This window comes from Rhinoraja longicauda, chromosome 6 (genome assembly GCF_053455715.1).
Source record: "Rhinoraja longicauda isolate Sanriku21f chromosome 6, sRhiLon1.1, whole genome shotgun sequence".
NCBI classification, from domain to species: domain Eukaryota; kingdom Metazoa; phylum Chordata; class Chondrichthyes; order Rajiformes; family Arhynchobatidae; genus Rhinoraja; species Rhinoraja longicauda.
The window spans coordinates 18,395,331-18,409,358 of NC_135958.1; the positions used below are offsets into that span (position 1 = coordinate 18,395,331).

Genomic DNA, 14,028 nt, shown 5'->3' on the forward strand with positions numbered 1-14,028 from the left:
ACCCCAAAGACATACAGGTTTGTAGGTTAATTGGCTTAGTATAATTGTAAATTGTTCCCAGTGTGTGTAGGATAGTGTTAATTTGTGGGGATCGCTGGTCGGTGCGGACTCGGTGGGCCGAAGGCCCTGTTTGCACATTGCAGCTCTAAAATGAAACTAAACTAAACTAAACCAGATCCAGCAAAGTCTCCTTTTTTTCTCTGGACTAAAATTATGCTGCTCTAGAAAGTTATCCCAATCATATTTAAAAAAAGGGTCTCGACCCGAAACATCACCCATTCTTTCTCTCCAGAGATACTGCCTGTCCCACTGTTATTCCAGCATTTTGTGTCTATCTTCAGTGTAAACCAGCACCTGCAGTTCCATCCTACCTAATTTAAAAACTCTTCACCCTCTGCTCTGAACAGTATTATAATGCTGGATAGTTAAAATCTTCCAGTTTCACTGCCCAATAGTTTTTTGGACTTCTATGTAATCTCACTGCATATTTGCTCCTCTGTCGGTTACCTGGATCTATCGCCAGAAGTGCACTGTTATATCTATTGTTTCTTAACTTGAACCAAACACATTCTGTCTCTGGAGACACAAGAGACTGCAGGTGCTGAAATCTTGAGTGTTCTCAAACATTTGCTTCTGGTTCTTCTACAGCCTCTTAGTAGGCCGGAGAAGTCTGGGTGTAATGCAGTGTCATTTGTGGACAGCCACAGTGCGTTAGGGATGTTTTTTTTGTTGGATGGCACAGGGCATCTTGACTTCTGTCACATATCTGATTTGTACCATGTTGATGCTGGAAATATTTTGCCAGGTCAGATTGTGACTCAGCAAATACTAACTTTTGATCTGCACATGTTGTAATGTTTCTTCTCTACAATGACTTCCAGGATGTTGGTGGTGACTCCTTCCTTTGATGGTAGGACATAAAACTCTCTCTCATTAGAGATGATCATTGTTTGACGTGGCATGAATGTTACTTGGCAGTTATCAGTTCATGCCTGGATGTTGGCTGGGTCTTGCCAGATGCAGGCATAGACTGCTTCATTTTCTGTTGAGCTACAAATGGAATTGATAGTTGTTCAATCATCAGCAAACATCTTCACCTCTAACCTTATGATGGAAGGAAGGTCACTGAAGTAGTTGAAGTAGAACTATGCAGTGATATCATCGGATGATTTCAGAATTGAAATTGCTCATGTATTCGGAATAAGACAAGGTTTTATTGCAGGCCTTTTAGAACTCTCTTCCTCAAAGGGCAGTGAAAGCAGAGTCTTTGAATATTTTAAGGCAGAGGTAAACAGCTTCGCAATAAACATGGAGGTGAAAGGTCAGCAGAGTAGGCAGGAGTTGAGCACTGATATATTTCCATTCAGGGTGGTGGGTAACTTGGAAAGGAACCTAAAGGCAGTGGTGCTCCTTCTCTCTGCCAAGAAGGGCAAGGGCAGCAGGTCCATAGGATCATCACTGCCTTTAGGTTCATTTCCAAATCATCCACCATCCTGAATGGAAATATATCAGCGTTTCATCATCAGTGGATCCAAATCCAGAATTAACCTAAAATGTAGATGAGGGCAGAGCCTTAGATGTCGTCTATAAGGACATCAGCAAGGCAGGTTGGAGGCGATATTTAAGCAGGTGTACGGAGAGGAGGTGGAGATGGGTGGAAGGGTGAAGGAAGGGTGGAAGGGTGAAGGAAGGGAGGAGGGTAAAGGACAGGTGGAGTGGAGTGGCCAACCACAGGCTCTGAAAGAAAAATCCTCTGCGAGCTTCCCACTCTCTATTCCAATGATCTTTGCTGGTCCTTCTCTCTGTATCCCTCTCTCTGCCCCGCCCTGTCCCTTCGCTCCATCTCCCCCTGCTTCTCCCACTTGCTTCTCCCACTTACCTCTCCCAACTGCCTCCCCCCTGCCTCTCCCACTTGCCTCTCCCCTCCTTGCCTCTCCCTCCTTGCCTCTCCCTCCTTGCCTCTCCCTCCTTGCCTCTCCCCCTGTCTCTCCCCCCTGCCCCTCCCACTTGCTTCTCCCCTCCTTGCCTCTCCCTCCTTGCCTCTCCCTCCTTGCCTCTCCCACTTGCCTCTCCCTCCTTGCCTCTCCCCCTGTCTCTCCCCCCTGCCTCTCCCACTTGCTTCTCCCCTCCTTGCCTCTCCCTCCTTGCCTCTCCCTCCTTGCCTCTCCCACTTGCCTCTCCCCCCTGCCTCTCCCTCCTTGCCTCTCCCTCCTTGCCTCTCCCACTTGCTTCTCCCCTCCTTGCCTCTCCCTCCTTGCCTCTCCCTCCTTGCCTCTCCCCTTGCCTCTCCCACTCTTGCCTCTCCCACTCTTGCCTCTCCCTCTCTGCTTCTCCCCTCCTTGCCTCTCCCTCCTTGCCTCTCCCCCTTGCCTCTCCCCACGCTTGCCCTCTCCCACCTGCCTCACTCCTCGCCTGTGATCGGGCGCTCGGCGCTGGATTGAGTTGGCCGAGCGGATCGTTGCCGCCGACTCCGCTGCTCTGGGCTGCCCGGGTCATGTGATCGCGCAACATGGCGGCCTCGGAGTGACCGGGAGAAGCGCCAGCTGGAGGTGAGGCGGCGCCGGCGCCGGGTCCCCGCTCCTGGTCTGTGCAGAGCATGGGCTTCCCCGCCCGACTGACACCCCCCTCCCATGAGACCAGCCCCCCCACTGACAGGCCACCCCCTCCCACCCCCACAATGATCCCTTCCCACCCCTCCATCATCACTCCACCCCCCCATCATCACTCCACCCCTCCATCATCACTCCACCCCTCCATCACCACTCCGCCCCTCCTCTCTCCATCATCACTCCACCCCTCCATCATCACTCCACCCCTCCATCATCACTCCGCCCCTCCATCATCACTCCACCCCTCCATCATCACTCCACCCCTCCATCATCACTCCACCCCTCCATCATCACTCCACCCCCCTTCATCATCACTCCACCCCTCCATCATCACTCCACCCCTCCATCATCACTCCACCCCTCCTCTCTCCATCATCACTCCACCCCTCCATCATCACTCCACCCCTCCATCATCACTCCACCCCTCCATCATCACTCCACCCCTCCTCTCTCCATCATCACTCCACCCCTCCATCATCACTCCACCCCTCCATCATCACTCCGCCCCTCCTCTCTCCATCATCACTCCACCCTCCTCTCTCCATCAACACTCCACCTCTCCTCTCTCCATCATCACTCCACCCCTCCATCATCACTCCACCCCTCCATCATCACTCCACCCCTCCATCATCACTCCGCCCCTCCATCATCACTCCGCCCCTCCATCACCACTCCACCCCTCCATCATCACTCCACCCCTCCATCATCACTCCACCTCTCCTCTCTCCATCATCACTCCACCCCCCATCATCACTCCACCCCTCCATCATCACTCCACCCCTCCATCATCATTCCACCTCTCCTCTCTCCATCATCACTCCGCCCCTCCATCATCACTACACCCCTCCATCATCACTCCACCCCTCCATCACTCCACCCCTCCATCATCACTTCACCCTTCCATCATCACTCCACCCCTCCATCATCACTCCACCCCTCCAACATCACTCCACCCCTCCCCTCTCCATCATCACTCCACCCTCCATCATCACTCCACCCTTCCATCATCACTCCACCCTTCCATCATCACTCCACCCCTCCATCATCACTCCACCCTCCTTCATCACTCCACCCCTCCATCATCACTCCACCCCTCCATCATCACTCCACCCCTCCATCATCACTCCACCCCTCCATCATCACTCCACCTCTCCTCTCTCCATCATCACTCCACCCCCCATCATCACTCCACCCCTCCATCATCACTCCACCCCTCCATCATCACTCCACCTCTCCTCTCTCCATCATCACTCCGCCCCTCCATCATCACTACACCCCTCCATCATCACTCCACCCCTCCATCACTCCACCCCTCCATCATCACTTCACCCTTCCATCATCACTCCACCCCTCCATCATCACTCCACCCCTCCAACATCACTCCACCCCTCCCCTCTCCATCATCACTCCACCCTCCATCATCACTCCACCCTTCCATCATCACTCCACCCTTCCATCATCACTCCACCCCTCCATCATCACTCCACCCCCCTTCATCACTCCACCCCTCCATCATCACTCCACCCCTCCATCATCACTCCACCCCTCCATCATCACTCCACCCCTCCTTCATCACTCCATCCCTCCATCATCACTTCACCTCTCTCTCCATCATCACTCCACCCCACCTCCATCTTTCCACCCCTCCTTGTTCCCCCTCCTCTCTCTATCTCCCTCCATCTCATCCCCTCCATCTCTCTACCCTCCATCTTTCTATCCCTCCATCTCTACACCCCTCCTCTCTCCATCTCTCCGTCCCCACTCCACACACCTGCTTGAAGCTCGCCTCCAACCCTCAACAATAATCACTTGCTAAGTGATGGTGCCCGAACTCCCCCCAGCACTCTGTTCCACCCTTCTTATCCGTCTACCCACACCACTCATCAGCCCTGCCCTGACTACTTTCCCATCCAAACCCCTTGTCATATCCTCTCACTTTCATCCATTTTCCTCATCACTTTCATGATATTTCCCTCACCCAGCTTGCTTTCCTTTTTTCCTTCATTCCCTTCTTGTGGTATCCTGTCCCCTTGTTCATGTATTGTTCCAATCAAATCTCCCCGTTTATGTCTATTTACATCCACTTGCGTTAATTAATTTACTTTCTCTCTGCAGCTTGTGTGCACAATATTGGGCATCCAGTTTTTTAATCGGCAGGATGAATTCAGAAAAGGACTTTGCACCACTTACCTCCAACATCGTGCGAGCTCTCAATGACAAGCTGTATGAGAAAAGGAAGGTGGCTGCCTTGGAGATAGAGAAGTAAGAATGAACTGGCCTTCCCAATTTGATTGTATGATCAGGTGTTGTCGGTATAATCACATGCATTTGCATTGTATGGACGATATGCAAACATACTTCATGATTCTGGTGATGTAACTAATGCATGATGAATTTTGATACTTATTTTGAGCTGAAAGCAGCATGTACTTCTCTGCAGAAAGAATCTCTTCCACTGAGGGAAAGTTGTGGTTGAGTGTCGATGTTCTCTCTTTAATTCTGAGGGTGTGTATGTCACAAGATGCAGAATTACTGAGCACTGACAGTATTAAAGGAACTCATTTATCCAGTGTAATCCAAACTAGCTTTATATCACAGCAATTCAGCAAGTCCCAGTCTCTTCCCTTTCCCCATAATTCAGAATCCTTATGGACTCGACTATTGAATCTGTCTCTCCTGCTGCTCCTGACATTGCATTCCAAGTCTGGACCACATGTTTTACCAGTGACCTTATCTCCGTGTCAATTCCAGTTCATTTGTCAACTGGTGTCATTCTAGTTCACCCGAGCCATTAGTTTCTCAGTGAAACAGTTTCTCGATCTACTTTGTGTAGACTTTCATGATTTAAAATATCAGATCACCTCAATTTCTTTCCAAAACAAAATCTCAATTTCTCCACTCTTTCCAACGCACTAATCTCAATTTTTCTCAAAGAAGAAAACACGCAGCTGGAGGAACTCAGTGGGTTAGGACACATCTGTCGAGGGAAATGGTCAATTGACATTTTTGGGCGAGACTCTTCATCTGGATCCGAAACGTTTATCAGTCCTTTTCTCTCCACAGATGCCGCCTGACCTACAGAGTTCCTCCAGCAGCTTGTTTTCTGCTGCAGATTCCAATACCTGTGGTCTTCTGTATCTCCCTCATTTCTAGAATAATTTAAATAAATAGAGAGTTAGATTTAACTCTTAGGGCTAAAAGAATCGAGGATATGGGGAAAAAGCAGGAACGGGGTACTGATTTTGGATGATCAGCCATAATCATATTGAATGGCGGTGCTGGCTCGAAGGGCCGAATGGCCTACTCCTGCACCTATGTTTCTATGCTTCTAAATATTTTCTGCACCCTCTCCAGCCTTTAAATCTTTTCTACAATGTGGCACCCAGAACTACACATAATATTCCATTTGTGGCTCAACTGGCCACTATAAATGCTCATCAATGACTTCCTTATGCATGTAATCTCTGCTTCTATATATAAAATCTTGGATCCTGCTTGTATTTCATACAAGTCCCTCAACTCCTGGCACTTTCAATGATTTATGCACATACTCGCAGATTTCTCTGTTTTTGAAATTCTTGAAGAATTGTGTCTCTGGTTTATATTGCCTCTTCTCAATCTTCTTACCAAAATGTACCAATTTACATTTCTCTGCATTAAGTTTAATCTGTTACCTATCCAATCATTCCACAACCTATTTTTTTTCTCTGTTATCGTCCTATTTTTCTATACTTTTATGTTTTGTGTCTTGATATGGCGAGCATCCTTCGTTGTCAGAAATAGTGTGGTGAAGTGCTTGCATGCCATTGCTAGTGGCGAGTTTGAGGATGTCCGACTTAGATGGAGGAACAATGATGGCGTAATTTGGACGGCACGGCACGTCCCAGAGGAACTCTTGGATGTGATTGATTTCTCATGTGAGGCAGCTTTTATTCTGCTTGTCGATTTCCAAAGTGACTTTGTTCTTTCAATCAAAATTGCATTTTAACAAATTAGTAATAGAAATAGCGTTCCCTGATTAGTTGGTTGCATGATAGCAAAACTACCTGCGTTGTATCCAGGCCCAGATATAAAAAGGTATTAATCTATTTGTAGGTCGTGTATCATTATACAATTTAGTTAATGTTCTTTCAAGAAAATCATATCAGAGAAGATATCCGGAAAGTTAATGGGACTAAAAGAGGAACAAGTTGAAATGCAGCAAATATAAAGCCAAGATTTAAGAAAGTGGAAAAAATATATAGATCTTCAATCCAGTTAGTCTGGTATCAGTTAAGGACTTGCTATCAGGAGACGGAGAAAATCATTTGCCAGGACTCAGGGTACTAATGTAAAGGAAGAGTTAGCCAAGCAAGGATTTTTCAAGGGTACATGGATAGGAAAGATTTAGAGGGATATTAGACTGAGGTGGTCCCGTTGGGTCCAAATCTCTCCTGCGGGCCTCTCCTGGAACAACCCCCCCTCCCCAACTGACGATCCTGCGGGCCTGGCAACACTCTCCAACTGACGAAGCCCGTTGCCAGGTGGAGAGTGTCTCTCAGGGCCGTGGGGGGGACAGGGAAGGGGAGAGGGTGCCACTCATCTCGGCCCCGTGCCGCCAGCGCTGCAGCCAGAGCGAGCCGTGGACCCAAAGCCTCTCCTGTATCGTAGCACCCTCCCGTCCCCCACTCTCCCCCCCCCCCCACCCCCACTCTCCCCTCCCCTCCCATCCCGCTCCCCCCTCCCCATCACCCCCACCCCTACTCCCCCCCACTCCCCCTCCCCTTTCTCCACTCCCCCCCCCCTCCACTCCCCCAACCCCCTCCACCACTCCCTCCCCCACCCCCACTCCCCCACCCCCACTCCCCCATCCCCCCCCAGAGGGCCCCCCAATGCCGGGCCCCGCAACCCCACCAATCCTTGCACCCGTTGGCAGGCGAAAGCCACTTACCTGTGGTGCTAATGTATAGGAAGAGTTAGCCAAGCTAGGATTTTTGAAAGGTACATGGATAGGAAAGATTTAGAAGGATATGGATTGTGTGTGGATTAATGGGACTAGCGTAGATGAACAATTAGTTGGAATGGACGAGTTGTGCCAAATGGCCTATTTCTGTGATGAATGACTGACTAATTCTGAGAATATTGTAAAGGATGTAAATACCAAGGTAGATAAGGGGGAACTGGACAATATTTATTCATGACAGTTTGCTACATGTATTAAACTAAAAGGAGAAGAGGATTATGCAAAAGGATATTGACAAATGATCATAGCACTCAAGATGAAGCACTGTGTAGGTAACTGAGGTGGTTCACTTTGTCGTAAAGAATAGAAAAACAGGATTCTTTTTAATCTGTAAGAAACTAATAAAGGTTGAAGTACAGTGTCCTGAGGTGCTGATCCTTGAGACATAGACAATAAGAATGTGTAGGAAAGAACTGCAGATGCTGCTTTAAATCGAAGGTGGACACAAAATGCTGGAGTAACTCAGCGGGTCAGGCAGCATCTGTCCAGAGATGCTGCCAGACCGGCTGAGGTACTCCAGCATTTTGATGTCTGGACAATAAGATTACTGGTGTACCAGCAGTTAGGATGGCACATGGTAGTTTGGGCTTTGCAAAAATGCCACATTATAGAAGTACAGAAGTCTTGCTGTGATCATTAATAATTGTTCTGATGTGATGGGGTTGACCTATAAAGAGAGATGAAGATTAATTCTTATGGTAACTGGAGGTGAACTACTTGAATGCATTGCCATAGACACATGAGCTGCATGTGCTGTAAATAAAACATAGAATAGAGAAAGGTACAGCATAGAAATATGCCCTTCCACCCACAATGTGTGCGGCAAACACGATACCAAAATAATTTAATATCATCTTCTCGCACATGATCCATATCCCTTGATATCCCTTTAGTTTTTTTAGTTTAGGGGTACAGCATTTAAACAGGCCTTTCGGTCCACCGAGTCCACGCCGACCAACGAGTTCTATGTTATCAGAGTTTCTAATCCTACAAACTAGGGGCAATTTACAAAAGCCAATTAACCTACAAACCTGCATGTCTTTGGAATGATGGAGGAAACTGGAGAAGATCCAAGTGGTCACAGGGAGAACTCTGTTCAGACAGGACCCATAGTTAGGATCGAACCTGGGTCTCTGGCGCTGTAAGATAGCAACTCTACTGCTGCGCCACTGTGCCACCCCTGTGTATGATCCTGAGAGAAATTGCCAAGATAGAAGCTGAGATATATCTCCATCTAACCTTGGAGATTGGCTGTTATGGTGTGAGCTCGGTTGCGATCAGGGGGTGGGGGATTGTTTTTAACCTTGTAAGTTATAAATAGTTGTAAAGTTCTACCTTAGGCCTGTTAATACTCAGTTGTTGAATAAATGTAAAGCTGCGAGCAACCTATATTTGGTTTAAAAGAGAATTTGATGATGGGAGGATCAGACAAGAGAACAAGAAGTGAGAAGATTCAAGATTCAATTTACTGTCACATGTACCAATTAAGGTACAGTGAAATTTGAGTTAGCATACGGCCATACTGAGTAAAAAGCAACAAGACAGACCAGCCACATAAAATAACATTTAACATAAACATCCACCACAGCAGACTCCACATTCCTCACTGTAATGGAAGGTAATAAATTTCAATCATCTTCCTCGTTGTTCACCCGCGGTCGGTTCTGTTGAACCATCCGCAGTAGCCACTGCCGACTGTCCAAGACCTCACGTCGGGATGATCGAATTCCCGCATCAGGACGGTTGACAAACTCTCCGCGGCATTGGAGGTCTTACCAGACACCGCAAGCTTCCCGATGTTAAAGTCCACAGGTCCCGCGGATGGAGCTCTCCACAGTCGATCCTCGGCAAAGGATCGCAGCTCCCGATGTTAAAGTCCGCGCCGTGCCCGCGGCTTGAAGCGCCGGGCCGGTCACCAGGATAGGCCGTCAACTCCTCAACGTTAGGCCGCAGTGGGGACCGAGATCTGATACGGAGAAAATCGCATCTCTGTCGAGGTAAGAGATTGATAAAAAGTTTCCCCCAAGTCCCCCTCATAAACCAAGAAACACTAAAACATACTTTTATCACATACTTAAAACCACCCAATTTAATGTGATCCACAGTGGGTCAGAACTAAGCTGTCACCTTCCAACTGGGCGAAATGGGAAAATGGCTAAACGTATGATTTTCTGCATCCTTGCCTCCTGGGTTTGCTGCAGGCAATATCTCTGCCTGGACGATTTTAGCCAGTGAAAATGACATGCATTCAAATTATTTCCAATGGCAGTGATGTAATTTTACTGCAGATAGACAATATTGTTATGTAACAGCCGCCGTTTGATATTAAAATATCGAGATCGGTTGTGCAGAAACCCAGAAAGAGAAAGTGTATGTAAAAATAGTTTTTGACAAACTTGGAGGTCCTTTGCATCATTTTGACATGGAAATAAAACTTTATTTGCACCATGATAGTAAAGTTTAGTTTAGTTCAGAGATACAGCACGAAAACAGGCACTTCAGCCCACCGAGTCCACTCCGACCAGCGATCCCCATGCATTAACACTATCCTACACACTAGGGACAATTTACAACTTTACCAAGTCAATTAACCTACAAACCTGTCTGTCTTTGGAGTTTGGGAGGAAACCAGAGCTCCCCGAAAAAACCCACGCAGGTCATGGGAAGAATGTACAAACTCGCTACAGACAGCACCCATAGTCAGGATTGAACCCGAGTCTCTGGCGCTGTATGGCTGTAACTTTACCGTTGCATCACCGTGCTGCAAGATCACCACAGATGTATTATCGACCTCATGTCTGTCGTGGTGAGTCCTGGTTGCACAGAGAGATGCATCCCGTATCTCTGGAAAGCTAGTGCAAGAAGTGAAATTCTTCTGCGTTTCATAGGGTGGGGCAATGTCCAACTTCCTAACAATGGTGCGGAAGCTCGATCAATTTCAAAACAGTAAATGAAGGGATGGATTGATAGATTTACAAAATTGAGTTTCACCAATACTCAATGAAAGATTTTATTGTACTGAAACTACAATTACTCTGATTATTCAATTTCCATTGTAATTTTTATTTGATTCTATAATATATATTTTTAAAATGGTCTAATTGAATGTGAAAAGTTTTGAAGTGGCTGCATGGTTGATTATTATGCTGTCATATGATCCTGAATTTTAAAGGGAGGAATACTGTCTGAAGAAGGGTCTCGACCCGAAACGTCACCCATTCCGTCTCTCCTAGATGCTACCTGACCTGCTGAGTTACTCCAGCATTTTGTGATACCTTCGATTTGTACCAGCATCTGCAGTTATTTTCCTACAATACTGTCCTTCTCATCACTTGCTGGGCCCCTCAAATCTAAAGTACTGAAGGCTCACTCCACTGGGCTCAATTGGTGCAGGCTTTCTGCCTCTAGGCAGGTGTGGGATATCTTGTCCAGGGAGAGTTGTAAATTCATAGGACGTTTTTACGATAGCGTGTGAGTGATTGAGAGCCGATCCCCTTAAACATTTTAGACTGCAGGCACGTTGAGAGAACTTGAACTTCCCCTATAGATTTATAAATGTCTTTTGAATGGCACATAACTTCCTGAATTACATAATCTTGTGAATATTTTTCCATTTATTACTGCTTTTCATGTCATATCCACGAAGACCTGTAAGTGTAATCTGAGGCACTTTTTGTTTGGTCTGAATATGAAAAGGAAAGCTAAAAGATTAACTCTGTCCACAGATTTTATAGCTTTGAGTTAGAGCAGCCTTATAAAGTTTAATTTCTGCTCCATGCTCATTACATCAATGTTTTTCAGGACAGAATTGACTGTTATTGTCCCTGGTTTAAAAAAAGAGAAGGCTTTTATCAGAATTTTTTAAATGTTGCAAAATGCACAAGGAGGTGCCTTGGGGTGTGTTTCCTTTTGGGAATTTTTGGTTTCAAATGAGCAGACGAGCTTAAATAAACCCAATTTACCTGCAGTGCAGAATATTGTGCTGCATGGAAATTACAGTCCTATAAAACATTTACTACTCAACTAATTTGAACTTTTGTTTACTTGATATAAAAATGGGTGGGGGGGGGGGATTCTTGGAATAATTTTCACTCATAAAATGCTATGCCAACAATAAATGGCAAGCATGCAGAGTTTATATATTTTTTAGAATACTGCACTTGGCTTCAATGTGCATATGGATTGCTGACCCGTCCCAGTTTAACTGAGATGCAGTGGTCAATGGGCTGACAATAGTGGGGGGAGGGGGCAGAGACAATGGATGTGAATTAGGCTGGAAAAACAGAAGGGCGTGTGATGGAACGCTAAGAGTTTGCTCTGAGTAATTTCACTTTGAGTAATTTTGATTGCTTCAGAAAGTGTTGTGACTGATCTCCAGTATTCAACTAAACTGCAAAAGAAAAACGACAAAACTTTGATTTGGTAGATTTGACTACCTTCTCACAGGTGGTGCTGAGCTTTTGAACAGATTGGAGCTGCCTTCATACAGGTGTATAGGAATTAATCTCTCACATGGCTTTCTTGTGCTTTGTGCCTGATGAAAAGGCTTTGGAGCATGAGAAGATGAATCACCTGCTGAAGAGTATTTAGCCTCTTGTAGCCACAGTAGCTACATGGCTGGTCCAAATAAGTTTCTGCAGTAAGTTTCTAAGTTCTTCAAACTTTGAATTTGATCATTGATGGATGATTGGACTTTGCATTGTTGGACGCGTCATTACCTGGAGTTTGTGCAGAGCAAATTATTCACACCTGTCCCAGCTTGAGCTGGACCGTGCCGGATGCTGGCTGCAGACCACTTCTGCCTCTAATGGAGTCGGTGGAAGTGAATAATACCATCTTTAGCAAACACTTCTGATCTTGTGGTGAAGCAAAGGTCAGTGATTAAGCAGTTGAAGATGGTTAATCCTGGGATGCAGTACAGGAATCTTGTATTTCGATGTAGTTACTCCGATAGAGAGTTGACGGTTTAGAAATATGAGCAAATCAATTAGCTCAGTATTGTTTCTGTTATTTGGTTAGTTCAGTGGTTACCAATATAGAGTATAGGATTTTATCCCCCCTATCTCACACCCATGTGGAAGGTTTTTAAATATTAGGTCAGTGAGAAAAATCACCAAAATTTTTTTAAATAGATAAAAACATACTTGGTCTTCCAGCTGCAGCAGTCACAGTATGACTGCCAATCCGTGAGAGTGCCAGGATAATCCAAATTTAAGGGTGGCCCATGTGGGTGGGGCATGGATTTTACTTAGGGCTTTCATTTTCAAAGATTGGTAACCACTGAGCGAGATCATTGCTGTTCTGTTCTTGACTCTACTAGTCTTTGGTTTGTAGTCGAAAGTTAAACTGCAAATGCTGTAAATCTGAAATTAAAAACAGAAAATACGGGGAATGCTCAGCAGATCAAAGCGCATCTGAGCGAGAAAACAGATCTTTACCTGAAACATTAACTGTTTTGCTCACAGAGGCTGTCCAACCTTGGTATTTCCAGCAATTTCTGTTTTTGTTTTGCTTTGTAGTTCCATAGCATCTTAAACCAAACAAAAGATTTAGCAACTTTAGTCACTTTAAATGGTGTCCATTGTCTGCCTTTCAGGGAAAGTGTTTCACATTTCTGCTTTTACTTTGTGTGGAAAAAGTGCATTCTCATTTCAGCCCAGGCTGCCTAATTTATCTCCAGGTAAATTTTCCACCAGTAGATATTTTCATTGCAACTGCCAACTCAAATTCTTCAAAAGCCTCAAGTGATATATTCTTCAATCTTCTAAATTCCCTGAATTAAGAAGAACATTTGTGCAATTTGATTCCAAGAAGGGACATCATTTGTCTTTTGAGCAGTGTTGCTCTGTCCCTTGGATCCTATTAGTCCACATGCTCACTTTCCCTTACAGCCATAAGAGTTGTCAGATCCCTGCATCTACCATGTTATGTTTCCTGTACTCAACAGGCTGCTGGCATTCCTGCCAGCTGTGCTCCCCTTTACACCTCATCACCAGTCTTGTATCTCTCCTCTCCTGTTTGCCAGATGTTGGGCTCTTTTTGCAGCAGTTTTAAACTTATCAAGTTTCAAAGTAATAAAAATTTAATGTGCACCATGTCGTCTGACTTTAAGCCATGCTGATCACGAAAACTGCACAGAGGGCTTGATGAATGAGCACAGCTGTGGCTTGGGGTTCCCTCAGCAAAGGAGAGGAGGGGGAGGGAAGAAAAAAGTAGGATCCCATTCCCTATCACAACCTCCATAGTAAGATCTGTTTACATGTAACACCTGACCTAAATTGTCTCCAATGTCTTGACTTAAGAATTCTTAGCCTTGGTTTTTGCTTGTACCCAATCTTAATTGTTCCATCCTCTGCAGCTGTCTTTTCAGCTGCCATGGGAAGCTCTGGAATTCCCACTTTGAGCTCTGAAACTCGC

At 46.0% G+C, this 14,028-nt stretch overlaps 1 protein-coding gene across 3 annotated transcripts in view; it reads left to right on the forward strand.

Moving 5' to 3' along the window:
* The first annotated feature begins 2,308 nt into the window (after positions 1-2,308).
* vac14 (vac14 homolog (S. cerevisiae)) overlaps positions 2,309-14,028 on the forward strand; it is a 252,869-nt gene continuing 241,149 nt past the window's right edge. For 2 of the 3 annotated variants that reach the window (XM_078400593.1, XM_078400595.1), the window contains exons 1-2: positions 2,309-2,549; positions 4,725-4,871. In XM_078400593.1, the coding sequence (XP_078256719.1) occupies positions 4,768-4,871 (104 nt within the window). In that variant the 5' untranslated portion in view covers positions 2,309-2,549; positions 4,725-4,767. Of the gene's footprint in view, positions 2,584-4,724; positions 4,872-14,028 lie in introns of all 3 variants that reach the window. The other variant, XM_078400594.1, reaches the window with a different exon arrangement.